Raw genomic sequence first — 23674 nt, 5'->3', positions numbered from 1 at the left:
GCAGTGCAGTATATTATTCACCTTCAGTTGTATTTAAGGGCAAGTTCAGCAATTTTTCTTTCGGGGGGGGGGAAAAATCAACATTCTTTTGGCGTACTTTCTATGCAATTTAATTCTCCACTTTCTTGGCCCTTAATCGATTTATTCAAAAGTTATTTTTATTTTCTCTATAATTTACTTTTATTGTGATGAACAAATTTAGATTAATTTGGGAAGGCAAACGTATGGGTAAGCAGTGTGTTTGGAGATTAAAATTAGAAAATCTATGTGTGTATGAGACATACCTACATATTTAAGGTTAGTTCATACATATGAATTGGTTCATTTGTGACTTAAATTTAAACATACATCTTAATACCTACACATATTGTGTGAAATTCACTCTTTGTTAATTCACATGTAGGCCAAACACGGCAATAACGGTCTGATGAATCTTATATTACATTAAACTAGTCACAATTCTCCCCATTAGACATTTTATTTCCAATGGAACACGAGTAACAGCTATGAACTGCCGCTAACAAGGTGTGCATCCGAAGTCAAAGTTTCACATAAGACTGAAAAGGCCAATCACCAAATTGATAGATTAACATATGGTTACTTTGATGCCATTTTTATATTTTTTCTTTTTTTAAAATTTATTTATTTTATTTATATATGTTTATTTTTGGTTGCGTTGGGTCTTTGTTGCTGTGCGTGGGCTTTCTCTAGCTGCAGTGAGCGGGGGCTACTCTTCGTTGCGGCGCAAGGGCTTCTCATTGTGGTGACTTCTCTTGTTGCAGAGCGTGGACTCTAGGCGCACTGGCTTCAGTAGTTGTGGCATGCGGGCTCAGTAGTTGTGGCTTGCGGACTCTAGAGCATAGGCTCAGTAGTTGTGGCGCATGGGCTTAGTTGCTCCACGGCATGTGGGATCTTCCTGGACCAGGGCTCGAACCCGTGTCCCCTGCATTGGCAGGCGGATTCTTAAGCACTGCGCCACCAGGAAGTCCAGTATATTTCTTTTTTCTTAACATATTTCATATGTAACAAACTTAAGTAAATGTACAGAATACATTTCCCAATTTTAGACCCAAACCCATATACTTTCTTTGATTTTAATTTATGTACTTGGTAATTGAGATGTCTTTTCTGAGAGTCTAGCGGATCTATCAGAAAAAGACAATCTTGCTCTCAGCGCACAAATTATTGTATAATAACAGATTAAATACCTTAACAGTATTTCAAAAGTAGATTTCATTTTTATTTCCATTGAATTATATTAATATGCATATACATATAATACAGTGTACTAAATAACTCTCTTGAGAATACAGAGATCATCTATCTGATTCGGGATTTTAATAATTTACTCAGGCATTCTAAAGATAAAGTGGGTCAAATTTCTTATTCAGGGTCTATTATTTATTCTTCTCTATTTTGGATTAAAAAAAGATTATTGTGCACCTAGAAAATATTTTACAATATTCCCAATGGTAGAAAATACCTGGTTGACATGGTCCAGTTTCGGGCATGGTCTTCCTCCATTATAGGGTTTTTCACGCAGCCATTTAGACCGAACCTTCACGCCACTCCCACAGGACTTGCTGCAGCGTGACCAATTGGACCACTCACTGAGCTTGCAGTCTGAGGGGCAGGGGATGATGCAGGCCTCTTCAATGTATCCTGAGTGGAGGAAAATGAGACAAGAGCCATCTCCTCCACATGTCACTTGCCTATTACTACCCACCATTCTAGCTCATTTAGAAGGTCCAAGTTTGACTTGACAGCAACATGCAAATGCAGAGATGTCTCTGTCGTTAGGGACTCAAATTAAATTCTGCAGGAAAATAACACATACATACAGTCACTCTGTTAAAGTAACAGCTGAGCAGCTGTCATATGATCTGCTTAGGATTCATGCTCACCATATTTCAACATTTCTGACTTCCTGACAGCTCGTGTTTAATTGACAATAACCTGTCTGCTGCCATATCATTCTCATGTGGCCAGACTGATACATTAAAAAAATTTTAACAGTTTTCTATAAAATCCTATCTGTTAATGTCACACAAGTTCAAGTGGCTGAGTCCATGCAACATTCTTCCTCAAGAAGAAAGCCAGAGCCTCTCAACCAATATTCAAAAGGAACCATTTAACTTAGCACCTTATGGTTCCCCTTCATTGAAAATCAAGTCTGAGGAAGAAAACTGAAGGATGTTAAATAAACAATGCCTCATATTTTTATAGTGCTGTCAATTTCAAAGCACCTTCACACCTTGTATTCATTTGATTCTCTTGCAGATATTATAAATGTATTGGGCATGTACTGATGCTCTACTGGACAGATAAGAAGACAAATACAGAGAGATAACTGACAAGTGCAAGGTCACACAGTAAGAGACAGGGATAGGATTTCTGAGGTCTAGTCTAGTACTCATTCCATCAAATCTCACAGTCAATTAACTTAAGAGTCTACAGATTTATTTTGAGAAATGGGAGCATTTTCCTTGACCAGTCCCTCACTACCAACTTGGCATTTCACAGTATCAGTTTATCACTATTGTTCTCAAGGCAAGTAAGTGGAAAGAGCAAAATTCCTCTGGTCAAGAGTCGAATGTTGTCGTCTGTCATACTATGGGGAGTGGTTGTTCTTGAAACAAGAAAACACCCTGCTCTTACCATTTTACATCAACATCAAAGATTCGATTTTGAAAATCATTATAATGTAAACAACTTATACTAGGAACTCTAGGTAGATTTTTAAAAATTTTATTGAGACACAATTTATACACTATAAAAATCAGCTCACGTTCTGGTCTTTAATAGAGTCTGAGTTATGCAACCATGACCACCATCTAGTTTCAGAACATCTTCATTACCACAGAAAGAAACCCTATACCTATTAGCAGTCATTTCCCATTTTCCCCTCCCTGGCAACCACTAATCTACTTTATATCTCTAAGAATTCACCTATTCTGAACAATTTATAAAATGAAATCAAACATTATGTTTTATGATTGGCTTCTTTCATTTAATGTAATGTTTTCTGGATTTTTCTATGGTATAGCATGTGTTAGTACTTCATTCCTTTTTATTGACCAAATAGCATTCCATTGTATAGATATATTTTTTTATCCTTTCATCAGCTGATGGACATTTTAGTTGTTTCCACATTTTGTATATTATGAATAATGCTGTGAATATTTGTGTACAAGTTTCTGTATGGACAAGCTTTCAATTCTCTTGGGTATATATCTTGGAGTGTATTTAACTTTTTGTAGAAGTACCAAACCGTTTTCCAAAGTGACTGTGCCATTTTACAATTACACTAGCAAGGTATGAGTGTTCCAATTTCTACATTTGTCAAAACTTATTATGTCTCTTTATTTTAGTGTCCTTTGAAGAAAAAAGTTTTAAATGTTAATGAAGTCCAATTTATCTATTTTTACTTCGGTTGCTTGTGCTTTGATGTCCTATCTAGGAAACCATTATCTAATCCAAGGACATAAAGATTTACACCCATTTTTTTCTTCTAAGAGTTTTATAGTTTTAGTTCTTATATTTAAGTATATGCTTCATTCTGAGTTATTTTCGTATATGTTAAAACATAGGCAGTCCAATTTCATTCCTTTGTATGTGATTCCCAAGTTACCCCAGGCCCATTTGTGGAAAATACTATTTTTTCTACAGTGAATTGTTTTTGTACCCTTGTTGATAATCAGTTGACTATAAATGTAAGGGTTTATATCTGGATTCTAAATATCACTCCACTGATCTCTATACCAGCACCACACTGTTTTGATTACTGTCACTTTGTAGTACGTTTTGAAATCAGGAAGTCTGAGTCCTCCTTTGTTCTTTTTCTTCCAAGAAAGTTTTGGGTCCCTTACATTTCCACATACATCTTTGAATCAGCTTGTCAATTTTTGCCCCAAATGGCAGATTTTGATAGGAATTGTGTTGAACAGTTTGATCAATTTGGGAGTATTGCTATCTTAACAATCCAGGTACATGGAATTTCTTTCCATTTATTTAGGTATTCTTTAATTTCTTTCAGTGATGTTTTGTAGTGTTTAGTGTATGTCTTGCACTTCTTAAACTTATTCCTAAGTATTTTATTCTTTTTATTCTAGACAGATTTAAAAGAGAGCCAACAAACACTGATTTCTTTTATTACAGTGAAATAAGACCACCTAAAAACCAGTATGACAGATCTAATCTATAAGCTTGTGCCCAAAGTGTCCTGACTTGATACAGTGTTAAAAAGCTAGCCAACTTACTACATAGTATATCCTAGCCTTGCTTTATAAATTACCTGGAACACATGTTAAAAGTACAGGTTTCTGGCAACCCCAGACATTACAATACAGTTCCTTTGGGATACTGCCTGATTTTTGGAACTTAATATATTTTCTTGTGTTTATTCATCACTCCCTCTCCTTTTAATTGAAAATTTTCTTATTAAGTTAATTGTAGACACATATATTTGTAAGAAATAATATAGAAAGGTCCCCTGCATACTTTCCCCAGTTTCCTACAATGGTAACTAAAGTATAATTTCAACCCAGATACTGAGATTGATACAATCCATTGAGTTTATTCAAGTTTCACCAGTTTTACTTGTACTTATTCGTGTGTGTGTGTGTGTGTGTGTGTGTGTAGGACTGAAATTAAGGAACTCTGTTGTAAGACACAGGAAGAATCAGCAAAATCTGGGTGAGAAGTAGTTTTGTGGTATATTTCTCTCTATATTATCTTCTATATTTTTGTCAAATATACACATCACCTGTTTTAAACTTATTGTAGTCTCGATACACAAAAGTGTATCTTTCAAAAGTATAAAGTTCACTGAACACATGCATGAAACCCACACTACTCCAGAACCCTCTTTTGTGTTGCCTTCCAATCACTACCTCTTCTCACATGGGCAACTACTACCCTCATTTCTTACAATCTAGAACTGTTTTACTTTAAAAAAATTTATGTAAATGGAATCATACAGCACACACCCATGTGTGCTAGCCTTCTTTCACCCTACGTTGTGATGTGAGATTCACCCATACTGTTGCACGCTGTTTAAGATTATTCATTCTAATTAATATATAGTACTCTACTGTGTGACTATATTATGGGTTTTTAATTCATTCTATTGTTTGTGAGCATTTGGGTATTTTTCAATGGCAAGCTATTATCAACTGTACTGCTATGAACATTCTAGAACATGTCTTTTGGTGAACATACATATGCATTTCTGTTAGGCATATTCCTAGGAGTGAATTTGATGCCTCAGGGGATACGCATATTATATCAGCAAATTGTAAGTATAAAAGAAAACTTTTTAAAAAGATGGGATCATGAATTTGGTATGAAGAGCAGGATGCAATGAAAGAATGCTCAAAAGTGGGAATTAGTCTCAGAGAATCTTCAAGGGGGCAGATGTGTCAGCCGGGGCTTTGCCAGCTGTGAGATACTGAAGACAGAAAGAAGATGTTAATGTTGAGTTTTGAATGTCCTTCTGATATTGAAGAAGACTTTTGGAGTATTGATAATAATCAGAGGGAAGTCCAATAGAGAACTGAAAAAGTACTTTACAATAGTGTTTACCAAAATTTTGAAAAGCATAACTGTTCTTCAAACAGATTACCATGACCTACTTAAAGCTCAGACTTTGACTTTAAGTATGGTTTGAGGTGGGAAAACAAGCCCAGCTCACTATCTTGAGTTAAAATATGGAGAAAAACATTCTCCTTTTCAATCAACACAGCCAGTAAATAAATCTATAAAGTGTCCGATACTTAAAAATGTAAGTCCTGATAGGGCCAGTAATAATTTGTGTTTCATAGGAATAGTTTAAGAAATAGAATCAAACTGTACAAATGTCTAAAGTCACTTCCCAATGAATGCCATCTGTAACCAGATTATTTAATGTTTGTAAAAGACAATGAATTAAGAAGAAATCCCAACTATTTCCAAATATTATCAATAGCTTAGTTAAAGGACACTAGTATTTCAAAGGTAATAAATTATTGAAATATTTCTAGAATTGCATTTTCCACCTTGCTAAAGATCAAAATGACTGCAAAAGTAAACCTCTAACCTTTTTGTTATTCAGTAATTATAGTTGAAAATAGAATCACATGAGTTTTCATGTCACTACTTCAGAGTAACAGATAAATGGAAATTCTTTCTTTCCATTTTATCTGTTGAAGTATTATGGCATTGGTGAAATATGTCATGTCTGACTTTAGTCTGATTCACACTGTATTTTCAAGTAAGCAGATATAAAATTTTTATGTTGGATCTTCCAATAGAGTATTCCAGAGGACGTCTCTCAAATAAAACTATATCTATTAAATTGTTGAAAGATACAAATTAGGCACTGAGATAAAGACAAAACTGCAAAAGAGTATAATGCTTAGCATTCCATTTTAATCTTCTAGTGTGTAACAACATTCAATAATTGCCTGTCATGTTTATCTAGTACAATTAAAACTCTTAATGCTACTAGTGAACTGCTAGATAAGCATTCCCCTGTCTGCTCTGCTAAGATCATTTGTGAGGGCAATTAACGCCAAACAATCATGGGGGATAGAAGACAGAAGCATTTGAAGCGTTTTAAGGCTAAATAAACTGCTGGCATCATGTAGCAATTTATGGCTCCTGAGGAATGCTGGAATAAAATAAACGACTTCACAATTAGGGTGTTAAAACTTTAGTAGCAGGCTTCCCTGGTGGCGCAGTGGTTGAGAGTCCGCCTGCCGATGCAGGGGATACGGGTTCGTGCCCCTGTCCAGGAGGATCCCACATGCCGCGCAGCGGCTGGGCCCGTGAGCCATGGCCGCTGAGCCTGCGCATCCGGAGCCTGTGCTCCGCAACAGGAGAGGCCACAACAGTGACAGGACCGCGTACCGCAAAAAAAAAAAAAAACCAAAAAACCTTTAGTAGCTCAATACTGAACCTGACACATGGAAAAATCAAACTCGTGGCTTCTGATTGTATTTTTTGTATCTATATCTATTCTGATGGCTGCTTTCAGGTTGAAATGAATACAGAACACTCGCAGGCTTTATGTGGCAACCAGAGGACTTACTGCCTTTGACATATATCCAGTCAGCTCATTCATTTGAATTATAAATGTGCAGATAAAGTAGCTTTCAGCAACCCTCACGATTACTATATTGTGCTGTAGAAAGGTGCACTGTTGATAGATTAAAGAATTCATTTTGAAAGCACGTGGAAAATATTGGTTGGTTCTGATTTACAGCTGTGTGAATGAGCAACGCTGGCACTCTATCTGAAACATCTAGATTAATCTCAAAAGAGACCTGAAAAATCTGTCCTACTTAAATGTGTGTTATATGCACATGACTGCAATCGTGAATGGGAACACTTAGCTAGAACTTTATCTACTGTGGTCCCTGTGGATTTGAAAATACTGAAAAATATCATTTAAAAATATTTTCAAAATGAACAGAATATTCTTTTGTATATATATTAAGAACTGATAACTTGAAAAGCTGCTGAAACTAAACTACTCTGTATATATCCAAACTCCTATAATCGACTGTTCTACCCAGATTCTTATATTCAATGTATGAAAAGTTATGAATCAACACTGGGCAATCAAAATTTTCATAGTGAAGTGTTCAGGTAAATTTATGTAACCACAATGAAATGCTATCTCATTTATATTTATTTGTTTTATATATATATGAAGGCATATCTCTTCATATCTGCGAAATACAGATTTTCTCAGAACATTTCAACATTGTTTTTTTTTTTAATAATTTTATTTATTTTTTTACTTTTGGCTGCATTGGGTCTTCATTGCTGCATGCAGGCTTTCTCCAGTTGTGGTGAGCGGGGGCTGTTCTTCAATGTCGTGCATGGGCTTCTCATTGTGGTGGCTTCTCCCATTGCAGAGCACAGGCTCTAGGTGCACAGGCTTCAGTAGTTGTGGCATGAGAGATCGGTAGTTGTGGCTCACGGGCTCTAGAGCGTAGGCTCAGTAGTTGTGGCACATGGGTTTAGTTGCTCCGTCGCATGTGTGATCTTCTCGGACCAGGGCTCGAACCTGTGTCCCCTGCATTGTCAGGTGGATTCTTAACCACTGCGCCACCAGGGAAGCCCTCAACGTTAGTTTTAATTGCTGTGGGATTTTGTAGCTGTTGCTATTCCAATACTGGGAGATTACCCAATGACTAGGCACCTTCAGATTCAGGTAGCATACCTATGTATGAGTTCACCATCAAGGCCATTTCTTATAGCAAACTCTAAAACTCTCTGCTGTATAACAAAGACTTTGGCTGGTCTGTTTCCCTGATTCCTGGGAGGCAGCCTCGAAGCCCTGAAATTTCCTGAGTGAGAGGAGTATCTTTGTTATTCTTGTTGGGCCTCTTGGACTACATGTGAAATTATGATAAGAAGATGTCTAAGGAAGGGGTATGATTATACCACCAAACCAAAGACCAACCATGTGTTTAAAAGGTTGGGACTTTAAGCCACTTGATATCCTCCCGAACTCTGGGGAGAGGGGATTGAGTTCAACTGTGTGGTCAATGATTCAACTGATGCCTACATAATATGACCCCCCAGAAAGCTCTGGATACAAAAGCTCAGCCTGGTAAAGCACAACCATGGGCCAAGAGGGTGATGCCTCCTAGCTCCATGGGGAGACAACATGGACGCCTTGTGTTTGAGACCTTCCCAGCCCTCGTCTATGTGTCTCTTCTATCAGCTGGTTCTGATTTTTATCCTTTTGCTATAATAAAACTGCAATTGTAATGGTGCTTTCCTGAGTTCTCTGAATCGTCCCAGTGAATTGTTGAACCTGAGGGGGTAGTGGGAATCCCCAAATCTGTAGCCAGCTGGTCAGAAGTGAGGTTGACCTGGGGACCCTGAAAGTGCACAGCTAGTGTGTCTGAAGTGAGAGCAGTCTTATAGAGGACTGAGCCCCCTAACCTGTGAAGTTTGCCCAAATCCAGGTGGTTAGTGTCAGAATTGCATTCTACTTTCAGATGTATATTTTATTAAAAAAGGAAGTAAACTTATTTATGAAAGAGCCCGTATCTATAGTTTACTTATTCAACCAAATTAAAACTTTGGGAATAATTACATACATTAAGGCATTTATGGACGTTTCACCCCAAATTTAACATTTATAACTTTAACTAATATTAAAATATTAACTAATATTAAAAATCAGAAAAACATTCTAAGAACCCACTTTGGAAGTAGGGCTTTGTCAGCAATATAAACATCATATTTGATGGAGTGTTCAGATTATGGAATAACGGGAAATAAATTAACTTTGAAATTTAGTAGAGTGATTTTTTTTTTAACTTGATCCAATGCAGGGCACTGTTCTTTCAGTCAACAAGAATCATATACTGACACTGAAGTATTTCCAAAGGATAATCTTTAAACACTAGTTTGCTGGATTCTAGTAAGTGTTAAACATAATTTTTATAAAAAGCATTCTGTGGTCAAATAAGTTGGAAAATTGTTGCGTTAAGCAGGTCTCTTCATCCCGAGCTTTCCTTCTTTTTTTTTTTTTTCTGATATGAACTGTGAATCTCTAGGAGAATGACTCAGACACTGCAGTCTATGCTTATTAACTTTTTCCTATAGCATCTCACTGGACCAGTGAGAAAAAGATCAATAGATCATCATGATATGTTGTAATTATAATGCATTAAAACTGGATTCATGTTTTGAGCTGTACAGAGTTTTAATGTTTAATCAGGCCTTTTATGTCCATTTCCAGATATGGAAAAAAATGCAAAAGTCAACAAACAAAACCCCCAAACTTAAAGTTTCTTTTTAAATTATTTTATACTTTAAAGTTTTAAAGCATTAAAGGTCAAACCTATGGCAAACGGAGAGGAAACTTATGCAGATAAACTTCCTGACATTTTTTTAATGACTATTTTAAAAGACCATTTTGTTTTCTGTAAATTAACTAAAATCTCCTGTAAGGGCTAAACTGGCCTTCAATGCGACTACGAGGAAATGGGATAAACATGAAGAGTAACTACAAGTAAAGATCTTCCTTTCAAATTTAACTTTAAAATGTCCACAAATGTGTTGGTGTTCTCTCAGGTTACTTTTTGTTTGTTTGTTTCCTAAATTTTATTTAAGAATTCATACAAAATACTCCAGATAACTGAGTTTAAATCCTCATCGTCCTCCTCTTCTTCATCTTGATTAATCTGGAAGTAACGTAATTCGTAACTTTCTTTGCTGTTAGCAACTACGCGTAACCAATCACGGAGATGATTCTTCTTCAAATATTTTTTGGTGAGATATTTCAAATACCTTTTGGAAAAAGGCACCTCGGAAGTTACAGTGATCTTGCTTTTGCTTCTTTCGATTGTTACAATATCTCCTCTGAGATTCCCAGCTTTTCCATTCACTTTGATTCTTTCCTGAAGAAACTGCTCAAAATTGGCCGCATCCATGATTCCATCTTCTACAGGATGGGTACAGTCAAGAGTAAACTTCAGGACCTGCTTCTTTTTTTTGCCCCCCTTCACCACAAGCTTTTTCACTGGCGCCATTGCCGCAGCGGAGGCAGAAAAGGGTCAGGTTACTTTTTGAGCCCATTGATATGGCTTATGTCTAATATATAGTTCCTTCTTCATGCATTTACCAAAGAAAATTCCTTATGCATAAGCTTTACTCACTACATGACCATTCTGATGATGCTTTGAAGTAGAAAAAGACCTATGTTTTAAGACCTATGTTTTAAGAATGAGACTAAACTCAACTAATGGGACAGAGAGCTTTACAATTATTTTGGATTGCAGGACATTAATGTAACAGGAATCTATATGAGGGTCAGTATCTTTATGAATTATGAAACCTTGTAACACAAGTAATGAACAACTCTGTGATTATATCAATAACATTATCATAGATATCAGCAAGATTACCACTCCTAGCCATTTCACTGAAATTAGTGTTATCCTTCCTCTAAGGCATTAAGGGGAAAACGGGGTCAGAGACCAATAGAAAGGATGTGGAGTAAAACATAATAGCAGAACTTGTTGATAAAGGCAAAGATAAACAAATTTTTTTGTTGCTGTTGCAAATAATGAATTGTTCTTGGCAGTTAAATTTATTTTAAGCAGTGAAACACTTTCTTCCTAAAAAGCTGGAAACCCAGTAGGTGTATGGGATATTCTGGAGGCTATGTTTGACAGCCTGGCCTGAGGGGCTCCATGGAGCCCAGTTTGAAAACCTTGTAAGTAAGTAACAGATGAGTTGAGGTCTCGGTGACATGGAGCACACAGAATCAAATGATAACACCAGATGTTTTTCCATCACACACGACACGATGGTAGCTGCAGGAAAATTTCCAAGGAAAGTCTCCCTCATCACCTCTATAGTCCCCCTTCAGGGATCCTGTCAGAAAATAATGCTGGTATCCACACCTTATTTAAATTCGACCCTAGACACCTGCTTTCTTTTTGTACCCACATATCCACAGTAGCCCCTTCTTTATTTCCCTGGTTCTTTAAACTTGCAACTGCTACTTCAGGAAAAGTCTGTTCCTCACTCCCTGCCTGTCTTTTACATTTGAAAGGAAAAAGATCTCAATTGTGAATGATGACTGCAAAAGCAACACTAGCTTCCTCTGTACTATCAAATGAAAGATTTAAATTCTGAAATGAATTAGACATTAAAAAAAAAAACCACCAACTGAAAAAGCTTTTCAGAGAAATCAGAAGTCCATTTCAGCTTATTTACAAAACTCTATTGCCTTTTCTCCCTGGTTTAATCAAACATGCTCTTCCTCAAATACAAGCATCCACTACGATAGGGCACAATTTCTCACTCAATTTTGTTTCTAATTAACCTCTAATATTAAACTTATATCATCTTCTATAAAATCCCATTACAAAAAGGAATACATTCCAGGTATATTATGGTTGAGTGGTCATGTAGGTTATCCTCAGAATCTACTCTCCTCATATTCATAATTATTTTTATCAGATGTACCCTGAGTTCCACAATGTCTTAAAAGTACATGCTCTTGAACTAAAATCTACTTGTAGACTGAGTACTCTCTGAATTTTAAAAAATTCAATTGGGCACTTGTACCACAAATACACCCAGGATGTATTCCTTTTCTAAGTTTTGTTGATGGTCTTTTTTTGTTCCTGTAAATTCTCATAGAAAAAAACCCCCACACCTGTGGCATGTGTACTAGAATTTATGACTGACTAAGGCAGCATCTGGTATTTACAGTTCCTTACAACATCAAGGGATATCATTTAAACATGATACCTGCTTTAAAATCATCCACATCATAACTTCGGGAGGCTGGTGAAATAGGATGTAGATCGCTTAGGCTATTAGGCAGTAATGTTAAATGCTGCCATATAAGGGTCAGCTATAGTTATAATATGAAAATATTTTATTAAAAAGCTTTTGTTTCACTTGTAAAATTTGTAGAGCTTTCTTTTTATTGTAATACTTAGTGCTGCAGTGCAAACTACCTATGAAACAACCTGTAAGAAAGACTTTGGGTGCCAGCAAGGGTTTTACAAAATATCAAGTTTTAACGGGCATACTTTGAATCCTACAGATGCTTAGAAAACCAACTGATAAAGCCATTCATTAATGTTCAGAAGGTTCTCTGTAATATCATTCATAAACATACTAGGCAAAGAGAGAAAGCTTGGAAGAATTAATGTAAATCATATTTAAAACTTAATGTCAAAGGGAAATTAATCTTACACTAATAAGGCATTAGACAAACTATGCTGAACAATTCAATAGTGACTACAGTTAAAAGACAAACTGAAATAATTAAAAGGGTGTAATGTGACCTACAATAAGTAGTACAGCTGCTTAAATGCCAGCATGATGGTCAAATGGCAGTACAAAGTACTGAGAATTTTAGAGTCGTTGGATCGTGAATACTGAGTGCACAAAGTCAAATGCACACAACACTTCAATATAATATTGTATTCTGCTTATGAACAGAGCAGTAGATAAACCCAGAGCTCTCTCTTATTTCTCTATTTGAACCAAAAAACTTTCCTCAGGGCAATCATTAACTTGCCAATATCCTTTCCACAGAAGATCCTATAGACTCATTCTGTTTTCAAAATCATACCTACACAGGCATTCACTTTATAAAGACACATCTTTGCAAATTTCAAAAGTTCCCTAATGTTCTCTTGCCCACAACGGGTAAGCAAGTGAACTATCTCCTGTGAGATATTTTGCCTAAGACAGCATCACATTGTGATCCTCTAGGACATGATCTTCACAGGTCTTTCACACCAAGGTTAATAAAGCTTATGATCCCTACCAAACCCTGTGAGTGTCTGCATGACCCAGAGAAGTAGTCTTAAACTTTAAATGTGTTATAGAACCCCCTGGGGATCTTGTCAGAATGCAGATTCCCATTCAGAAGGTCTGCAGTGTAGGTTGAATTTTGCATTTCCAATGGTTTTTCTGTGATGCCTATGCTGCTCCTCTGTAGGTGGCTTTCTGAGTAAGAAGGGTTTAAATCCTAGTTGGCAAATGACAGCACAGGCTGACAGCCTGTTTTTGTAAATAAAGTTTTACTGGAACATAATTGTGTAATTCACTCATATATTGTCTATGGCTGTTTTCATTCTATAACTGCAGAATTGGGTAGTTGTTACAGAGACTTTTTAGCCTGCAGAGCCTGAAATATTTGCTATCTGGCCCTTTAGGAAAACGTTTGGTAACAAGTAATCTAACCAAATAGCTGATTCTTGAGTTTCCTCATGAATTCTCCAAATTGGTATTTGATAGGTATCAAAGCAACATATTACTTTTAGGCGATAGGAGACCTATGTATATTAAACAGCAGGGGCTCAGGAAGAACAGTCATATCAGATAGGCCTTTCTGCTTACTTGATATTAACAGATGATAAAATATCACAAATAAAATTAAGTTCAATTTTAGAATATCTATTGATAGTACATTATGGCTTAAACTCCCTATAAGGAACAGCAAAGACAAATTTGCTGAGAGTAAAGACTGAAGAGAAGTGTCTGGAAGGAATTATGTAACTCAAAGAGCTCAAGACTTCAGCATCTGACATTTTTACACTTTATCCAATTTGCCTTCAAAGTGTTCCTTTGAGATAAATCTAATAGAAATGTTATTCCTTATTTTCTCAAGGAAAGATGAGTGGACACAAAGAGAATTAAATGAACATTCCATACTTCCAATTAAAGTTGTAAACACAGGCTGGGAAAAAGCAAGTTGTCACAATTACTAATATAAACCAAGAGATTAAGCTGTTGTCCAAATCTGGTGTTGTACAAAGCAGGCAATTCTGAACAATAAGCTTTAAACTGGAATAAAGAGACTTACCAATATCGATATTACTGGACTAATTCAGTGGAATGGGTGTGTGACTATTATTTCTTCTACCTACCAATTAGTAGGAGGAGAGAAGCATAAATATTTGATGAATATCATATAGAAAGTTTGTGGCATGTATATAGTTTATTCCAAAGATCTTAGTTGTTCTCAATGATCTGTTTGATTATATGCCAGAACTGTGACACAGAGGGAAGGACACCGTCTGGAAAAAAGGAAGTGTCCAAGCCTGATTGTGGATAAAATACAGCTACAAAAATTATCTCCACCTCTTCACTCATTCACTCATTCTACAAATATTTACCGAGCACCTACTACTGTTCTAGGTGCCTGGGATACATGAGTGAATAAAGTAGTCCAAGATACCCTCATCAATCTACATTTTTGTACAGGATAAAACATAAATAATAAACACAATAAATGAGTAAATTATATGGTATGTTATAGAGTGATACATGCTTTTGAAATACAAAAAGTAGAGCAGAATAAGGGCTTTGGGGAGATCTGGGTAGGATTGAGGGGCAGCATAATAAAATTCTATCACTTATGTTTAAATGAAAGTCTTGTATATGTGCACCTTGCATAAGCTAGGTTACCTCTAACATTCTTTAAAATATCAAGATTAAATGATATAATAAAAAAAGTTCCAGAAATTCTACCTCTTGTTCTGTGAAATTTTAGAAGTGATTAACTTGAGAAGTACCTAGTACTATGTGCCAAGGCAATCAATTTCTAGTGAACCAATTAATTAAGATCTCAGAGTATTCTAGCAGTAAGTAGAAAATGTGTAATTTGGTTTTTTAATGATTTATCATCTGTTGCTAATAGTGACACCATTCAAGATTTCATACCAAAAGTAAATATACATAATTTGTATTATGATATCAGGATAAATGCCAAAAATGTATTTACATATCAACATTTATGCAGGAACTATATTTAATACCATATATCAGGATGGATGAACACTTATGTGGCTCCCAAGGTATACTTTAAGATCTGATTTTTGTTGTATCGATATATTGCTTTTCAGTACACAGTCTATTCTTATGAGAAATTCCAGACATAATAGAATTGTGCCTCGAGTTTCAGACATTAAAAAAAAAAAAGTGACCACATGGGAAATGACCTAAAATAATATACTTAAGCTGATGAAAGTCAAACTGTTTTATCAGTATAATAACTGATAATATGATCCACAGATGGATAACACAGATTAAGTAGAAATGCCATAAGGCCACTATTGAATAGGGTAGGGGATTAGTGTCTTTGTACTGCATGCACGTGGGGATCAATTTTATGTTTAAACTGAAAGCCGTAAGAGACTTTCTTGAAAGCCACTTTAAACCCCATTCCCACCATTCATCTGGAAGCTGCTTTGGCTGAGCAAAGGCAGTGCTCGTAGAAACTGCAAGTTAGCGCATGCCTAGGACAGAGCATCAAAGTGACAGCACTCCACTATCACTATCGGCATTGACAGAACAGCAGCAGTAATTCCAAACAAATCAGGCAAGAGACACTCAATTTCCTCAGACTTTGAGTAAAAATGTTAGTAGACGCTAAAATATCCCATTAGACATCCATCTTAGATCAGATTTAAGGAGAAAGGAGTGATGTTGGATAGACACAAAGAACTAAACTGAAACAGTTCACTTAAACTAAACATCTTAGATCCTTTCACAAGCTCCATGAAGTTCAGTGCTGCCAGGGACCCATCTTTTTTTCTACATGTGCTTTTCTTCTAGAATACACTACTGAATTCTTCATGCTTTGAATTGACAGTGCTAAGGCAGAAAGTCTACTGCCTTTGGCCAATTTCAGTTTTTCTGTACTTTTACTTTCTTCAAGGGATCAAACATTTTCGTGAGAGTCACAGGATATTTTTAAAGTTTTTTTTTTTTTTTCTAAAAATAAGATTGACTCTTAAGTGTCTTACTGAAGCTCTCATGCATCTAATTAACAGGTCAAGGTAAAAGCGAGAATATATGAGTCATTTTGAAAGCTCAAAGGTTATGTTAAAAACAAATGATTATCTTGGCGATTCACTAAGCATAACAATTTAAAATGTGAGCAAACACTTACATGCTACATTTCAGGAGAAACATTTTTAAAGTGATCTTCACTTTTACATTTTAATGACTAACTATGACCTTCTACATTATTATATCAGCTCAGAATGCGAAGTGCATTTACATTTTTCCTGGTATCTGATTAATAGCACCTATGTTATTTGATATAGAGAATAAAAAACTCAATTACTCTTACAGAAGTTTTTCAAGGCTTACTAAACTCTTTTTAGTTATTGTTCTAAATGCATGGAATAATCTTAAACATAGCAATGCATGCATGCTAAATACTTATATCTAGAGCTTCAACATAATGGACTCTTATAATGGGGGCTTATATCACTAGACTTTGATAAAACAGTAATTATGAGATAAGGTAAAAAATAAAAGTCAGGGTTTCTGAAAACTGTTTTGGGGACAGATTTAAGAGATTCCATAAATGTGTCACCATGATACCCCATAATGGCTTATATATGTGAGATGGTCCTCTTAGTTCATCTTGTTTTCTGAACCATATAATAAAACTGGAGGAGCACTGTTCCAACAGCAGAAGTTACTTCAGCAAGGTTGGAGGGTAACTACCATATCCCTCTCTCCCAGTAATTTAACTTATCTTTGTTAGGTCACCTCCATGAAGAGAGGAGAATCACTGTCCAGTGTTTGCAAATATGTGACATCCATGATTCAGGCTGACCCACTGTAAACGGATCTCATTCCATAATAAAAGGACAGATACATTAACATAAAAGAATGAAGAAATATTGCTTAAGGCTGACTATATTATGATGTAGAACGAAAGAGTTCACTGCATACTATGGTCAAAACCACTCTTTATAAACTTTGGGCAATTCAATTATTGTCACAGTATTTTAGCTTCTTTTTGATTTTTTGTTTGGAAATCAAAAGTTTCCAAAGTGTATGTCCCTTTTTCTATTTCTGTTTGTTTGCGCCAATCTCAGCTTAATGAGGAATAAATGAGATGTTTGAGTTTTCACCAACTGCAGCTTTCAGTCTTTCTCCTCTGCCACTTGATATCTTAGGCACGTCACAAATCTTGCCAGTTCGGTTATTAAAAGTCTGTCTAGTTTAACACTTTATTCTCAAATTAAATTCAATCTTCTCTTCTCCTCCCTCCTTTTCTGTACACGGACTTGTGGGGATTGCTGAGCCTATTCAGTAGACTCTGGATCTGCCCCAAGGGAAGTTTCTGGCACCATTTTTGCCTACATGTAAGGCTTCCTTATCACCAACTTTGGGACTTAGTTGCCAACTTCTAGACAACAAGACAAGTGCCACCGAATGTCCTGTTACATATAAATGATATAGCAATACATACATAGCGGTGCCCCTAAGGTTCAATTTAGAACACACTCCTGTAAACTCTCATTTCTCTCCATTCTGATACACTTGCATTTCACCTCCGCCCCCAAAGACAGCAAATGTATAACAGTGAAGAAAAGTTGGATTACCGTGGCTGTTACATCTGGATGTCTCCACGAGCCTGCCATTTTGATCGTAGCATGCCATTGCTTGGTAACGATATCCTTGACCACATTCCTTGATGTCTCCTTGTACCTTCATTCCCAGCAACACTTCCACTTTCCCCTCTGGCAAAATGCAGTCTGACCAGTTCCCCACAGGCTGTGCATTATACTTGTCACAGGGACAATACTGCGTCTCAATCAGGGGGTACAAATGAGAATTTTTACATTTTTCCTTCTTTTTACTTTTTCCTGTGGAGAAAATTAAGTTGGAAAATATCATCATTAATATCAAGCATCCCTAAGTTTTCTCCTTTCCTAAACATCCTTTCTTTTTAACTGTATTCAACAGTAGCCTATAAATAAATGCTATTTTCCCCCTCTGTAGTGCTTTCTATGTAGGCTTTTGTTAGCTCTGGGTGCTTTGCATAGTGAAATTTCTCTTATTTGCTCACTTAAAAATAGCCCATTTTGAATAAGACACTAACTGTTGTGCTGAATTTTACACTCCTCAAAATGATTAAAATCCTCTCAAATGATCATGTGCTTTCACTGACTGGGGAGTTTGAGGTAACTGCACAATTCTCTCCTTCATAACATGTGCAAAAATATGAAATGGAGAGAGAGAGTCACTGCACTGACCTGTACAGTTAAGGAACTCTTTTGTTAAGTCCAAATAGATGGTTTAGTTATACAGGATTACGATTCAGAAAGTGAGGTTTTTGCATTTACTTTTCTGATTGTGATTTTGCATCTTTCAGTATTTCTGAAAAATAATCACTTTGACATACTTGGTGATTAATGTAGGAAATAATAATAATCAAAATTAAGATATTTAATATCACAATAAAAATATTAGAAATGGTTTGTGAATAAATTGAAATAAATTCCCTTTTAAAATAAAAAGACCTTGAGTATAACAGTAATATGTGCCTGAAAAATATCATTATTTTAATTAGATCATAATTTATATTATGTCATATATGTTATATACTTTTAATTATACTGCATGTAACTAATTACATATGTTTTACATATATTTATCTCTAACTTTCATAAGCTGCCTTATATAATTTTCAACAGTTTTCATTATGACAGCTGGATCATTTTGCAACTTTAAATTCTGAATACTCTACTAGCACCAATATTTTTAGGTTTCTTTTGCCACTGACAATATTTTTGAGTGCATCAGAGTTTAGTTCAATATGATGGATCCTGTTCCTGCTCGTTATATTACAGCTTTCTGTCATTGTGACTACCTTTTAAAATGTGTTTTCAGGTACAGAATTAATGTCATATTTCTCGTCTAGGATATGAAGGATAATCTGAGGCTGACAGTGAGAATGGCTTAAGAAAGTGAAGTGGCAACCTTTCCCCATGTTCCTAAAAAACTTTTCTCCAAGTACTTCACTGTCTGTAGGTAATCCACCAAAGGTACATGTTTAAACCAAAAATTAATCTACCGCGTATTGTATAGGGAGACAGAGTTCAGTTTTCAAGGCTGCTTTTTCTTTCTACTAAAGGTACATAATGCATCTGTCACTGCCAACTTACATCAAAATACGGCTCTGAATCCATTGCCGTATTCATGTGTTAGTATAACAATAATAATGCATGTCTGTGCATTTTCCAAATACATTGTCAGAACTATCCTGGCCTGACTTTTTACTGTGTTTTTCTGCCTTGACAAGTGTTGGCTTTGGCATCCCAATTATTCTTACCAACAATGGTGCGCTTTCTGGTCCTAACTGCACCACAGTCTCCACTGCAAGAAGAAAACTTGGACCAGCTGGTAAACTGACAGTCATCTTGGCAAGGAATCTGGCAGGCTTGGGTGAGGGCTGGCACGGGGCCTGCATACCGGAGACACTCATGGATACCAGCCTGTCCACCATCTTGCTTTCGACAAGTAATGGCTAAAGGAAAAGCAAAAAGCTGTTTATCATGAATCTGAATGTCTGTAATTACTCTGTAATTTAGGAATTAACCTAACATTTCTTACTCAGTCAAAGGAGTCCTCTTTTAATTCTTTATCTGCAGCAGAAATCTGGTAGGAGTGTTTTTAGTGATCACAGTAGTCATTAAATTGATCCTATAGGATTTTTAAAATAGCAGATAACCCTCAGACACACACACACACACACACACACAGAAGTTTTTATTAGATGCTATTAAGGATTTCAAGTCACATGTGGAATATACTTAGAAATGAGTTAAGAGACAAATAAATAATACATGGGTTCTGATAATAGCTTATGTTGAACTAAACATATTCATGGTGGTGCTGGGAGACACCCTATACCTTTAATAGTTGTTTTCATACCGTTGTCTACTCTGGGATTTCTATACAGAAAGGTCTTAATGGCAGCAAATTGGTTGGAGGGTTTGGGTGGAGAGAGAACACTTATGAAACTTGTGAAGCTCCATTTGCATAGAAAGCATGTTTTTGTTTTTTAAATTACGCTCAAAGTTTGTTGTGATGGCTTTGAAGTGGTTAGTAGTTAATGGGAGGAGGCGGTGTCAAAGTTCCCCACTTCCCTGTACAAATTCTTCAGACGCACAAAGAACAACCACAAATTTAAAATGAAGACAAACACTTTTAGCAATCTTAATCTATCACATCATAATTGACATTTCCAACAATTACATATGGCCTCTCCAAAAATAGTCAAGTAATTTTGGTTTATATATATTATTTTCCCCAAGACATTGTTCTACTGAAGTTTTTAAACCAAGTCATAGTTTTATTATGTATTGAACATAAATGTAGAATTGCTTAAAGGTAACAGGTCTTAATGAAAAAGAGCAAGTGATGTTTAAGTTCTGTTTCTCCCTCAGCCATTTCCCACTGTTGGTTTTAGAAATACTTCATTTTTTTATTGAGGAAGCAGATGAAACATTTAGACCTCGGTCCTGAAGTTAAGTCTTCATTGGACTAGCTTAAATGGCCCAGTCAGACTGACTCACATGGGCACTTTCAGGTTTGTGCTCTAGGCTGACACTGCAGCTGGTCTCTGCCCTGCTCAGAATTCTATCATCATGAAACTAAGATGAAGGAGCCTGGCATTTTGATCCTAAATTACAGTTAGTGCACACAGGGCCCCAGGTTGGACAAGACTCTCTGGATCTGTACACTAAAACTTAACACCCAGTAGTATAGGACTGTGTGATGGGGTGTGTACAAAGATTTAACAATTTTAGCAAAGGAAGCCTTTCTCTGTGTAGGTGAACACAACTTGTCGCAACTGCTGTAGGAAAAGTTACATAATTGTGCAAATGTAGGTGAAAACTCACCTATTTCTTAGCTACAGATATCTCTTCATTTAATACGCACAACACTGGAAGAGCCAATTTGTATGACTAGACAGGGGTCCCTGAATTTTACAGATATGAAAACCTGGTTGAGTGGACTGTGGGAGCCTTTAGGAAGCTTATGTGACAGGAAAAATTATTAAGTGCTCCAAAGAGACTCTCACCACTTGGGAGAGGAGTTGTCTGGTGCACTGTGGTTATCAGACCAGTGTAAGGTAGAGGCTCTCAAATCGAGCTGCAGATGAAAATCACCTGGATAGCTTTTGGAAGAATGTCTATGCCCTTGCTAGACTCCAACCTTCTGATTTAATTGGTTGAGGACAGGGTCCCAGGCATTAACATCTTTTTAAAGTTCCCTGATGATTCAAACACGCAGCAGCACGTAGTGTGCTTCCACTGGCAACTGAAACACCTGGAATGCTGTTAAAGTTGAAGATTCTTAGATTCACTCCAGAGCTCCTGAATGAGATCTCTGTGTGTGAGGTCAAGGAAAATGCATTTATTTTCAAGTTGCTCAGATGATCCTTATGCGCATTCAAGCTTAAGGCTTATGAGCCTGAGTATTCGAGTCACTAGGATATGTTTACCTGAGACTTGGTACTAAAACTGAAGGTCCTTTGGTACCCCGATCTCCCTGGCACTGTGCCCAGCTTTGGGAAACAAAGGCTGAGCGTGTAGGAATGAACTAAGGGGAGCTTAAACTTGGAGTACAAGGAGTGGGCCAAAAACAGCATCCATGTAGCTTGGAAGAATGTTATCTGTGGATTGGCATAGGAGGAATCCATAAAATGCAGTATATTAATAAGCTGACGGGATTCTGCAATTCTCTCTACACTTGCTTAAACAGTTTATACATAGTAAGCTCTGATAGTTTGTGGGCAAAGTTGCCCAAAGTTGCCCAAGGAAGGATGGATAAAGAGGAAAATATGAGGCTTTTACTGATCAGAATACGTAGGAACCTCAAGAATGATTAATTTGGAAAATAAGAAATTTGGCCATCAGAACTCTAAGCTATGAAGAGGGTCACACTGTTTATAACTGAAAGAAAACTACAAAATTAAATTTATGTTCTTTGAAATAAGCCTACTTTTATCTAAGCATTCCAATTTGGTTCTCTGAAATAGAGACTTGACTATAAATCTTTTAAACTAATGAAATTGCCTTAAGTTCTCCATTAAGGTTTTCTCTCTAAGGTTCTCTTTTATAAATTTCATTTCATAATGGCTCCAACCATCGTCACATTAAGGGACACCAAAAAACCAAAATAAAATAAAGTAAAACCACTATCAATACAATTCCAGAAACTAATTTCTTCTGTGCAAATCTATACCATTTACATAAATCTAAAGCCTATATACCTGCCGTATGTAAAAATCTCAAAAAGTATCTCAAGTAGGTGAAAAGAAACGATGTGTAAAATTCCCAAATCTGTACTCAGAAACCCACTCAGCACGTCACTCCCCTTATCTGAGCATTTAGACAGAGTACCTGGAGTGAATTACTCATGCAGTGTGATCCAAACAAGTAGCAACGGTACCATTTGTACAATATATTGACGTTTATCACACATCTCAACTTGTTTCTATTCTGACTTGGAGGAAATACAACAATTCAAACACAGGAATGTAATCTGAAATGAACTTCCTGCTATTAGGGTGAAGAAAACATAAATGTTTGGAAAGGAAACCATCTGGTCTCTCAACTTTATAAATCTTAAAAATCATTTTTAAGACACTGAAACCAGGGTGGTTTTAACTGTAGAAAAGATGCGTCATCCTAAGCATGGTTTCCTTGCGCACCAGAAAGCTACACATACCCAGACAATTGTAGTTGTATTTACAGGTGCAGGATGCATATCTTGTGTATAATGATTATGCAACTCTTTTTTGGGCTGAGGCCTTGTTAGGAAGAAGGGCCAAAACCCATGTTGCCCTATGGATGAATTACCATGAAAGCTTCTTAGTGAGGTCGGCATATATCAAAATAATTATTTTAAATTAAAATTCCATCTTTAATACTATGCTGATTATATCCATCTGTTTTATTTAAATTTTATTTTACTTATATGAAGCACAGAAGTTAAGGGTCACGGACAGGCTACTTCCAGCAGGCTGAAAACCTAGGAGACATTCATATGACTACTTTGTGGCTTACTTATAAATTAAGCTAGGCAAGCTCAACCCACCAATACTGAGGGAATGTTGGAAAGATGAGCAAGAAAGGCAGTTTCTTCAACAAATAAATGCTCTGAAAAAGGGAGCTCAAATTGTTAGATTAAAAGTGACTGAAGAAATATTCTAGCCAAATGCAATGTGGAGACGTTTATGAACCCTGATTTGAACAAACTGATTGTAAACAGGCATTTTTGAGACAACGGGGGAAAATTAAACGTGGTATGAATATTAGACATGGTATGAATTATTCAATTTTGTTTAGTGTTATAATAGTACTCTTGCTATGTT

At 36.2% G+C, this 23674-nt stretch overlaps 1 protein-coding gene and 1 pseudogene across 1 annotated transcript in view; both read right to left on the bottom strand.

Annotated features, from left to right (window-relative positions):
* Positions 1 to 23674, bottom strand: part of THSD7A (thrombospondin type 1 domain containing 7A) — a 455780-nt gene that overhangs the window by 40131 nt on the left and 391975 nt on the right. The window contains exons 12-14 of the mRNA XM_073809674.1: positions 19622 to 19816; positions 17889 to 18152; positions 1484 to 1662 (exon numbers count right to left, since the gene is read on the bottom strand). Coding sequence (XP_073665775.1) covers positions 1484 to 1662; positions 17889 to 18152; positions 19622 to 19816 — 638 coding nt within the window. The remainder of the gene's footprint in view (positions 1 to 1483; positions 1663 to 17888; positions 18153 to 19621; positions 19817 to 23674) is intronic.
* Positions 10086 to 10555, bottom strand: LOC109548802 (large ribosomal subunit protein eL22 pseudogene; annotated as a pseudogene).

This window comes from Tursiops truncatus, chromosome 9 (assembly GCF_011762595.2).
Source record: "Tursiops truncatus isolate mTurTru1 chromosome 9, mTurTru1.mat.Y, whole genome shotgun sequence".
Lineage (NCBI taxonomy): Eukaryota > Metazoa > Chordata > Mammalia > Artiodactyla > Delphinidae > Tursiops > Tursiops truncatus.
Note: the sequence above shows the minus strand (reverse complement) of the source record. Positions and strands in the feature narration are given on the sequence as shown.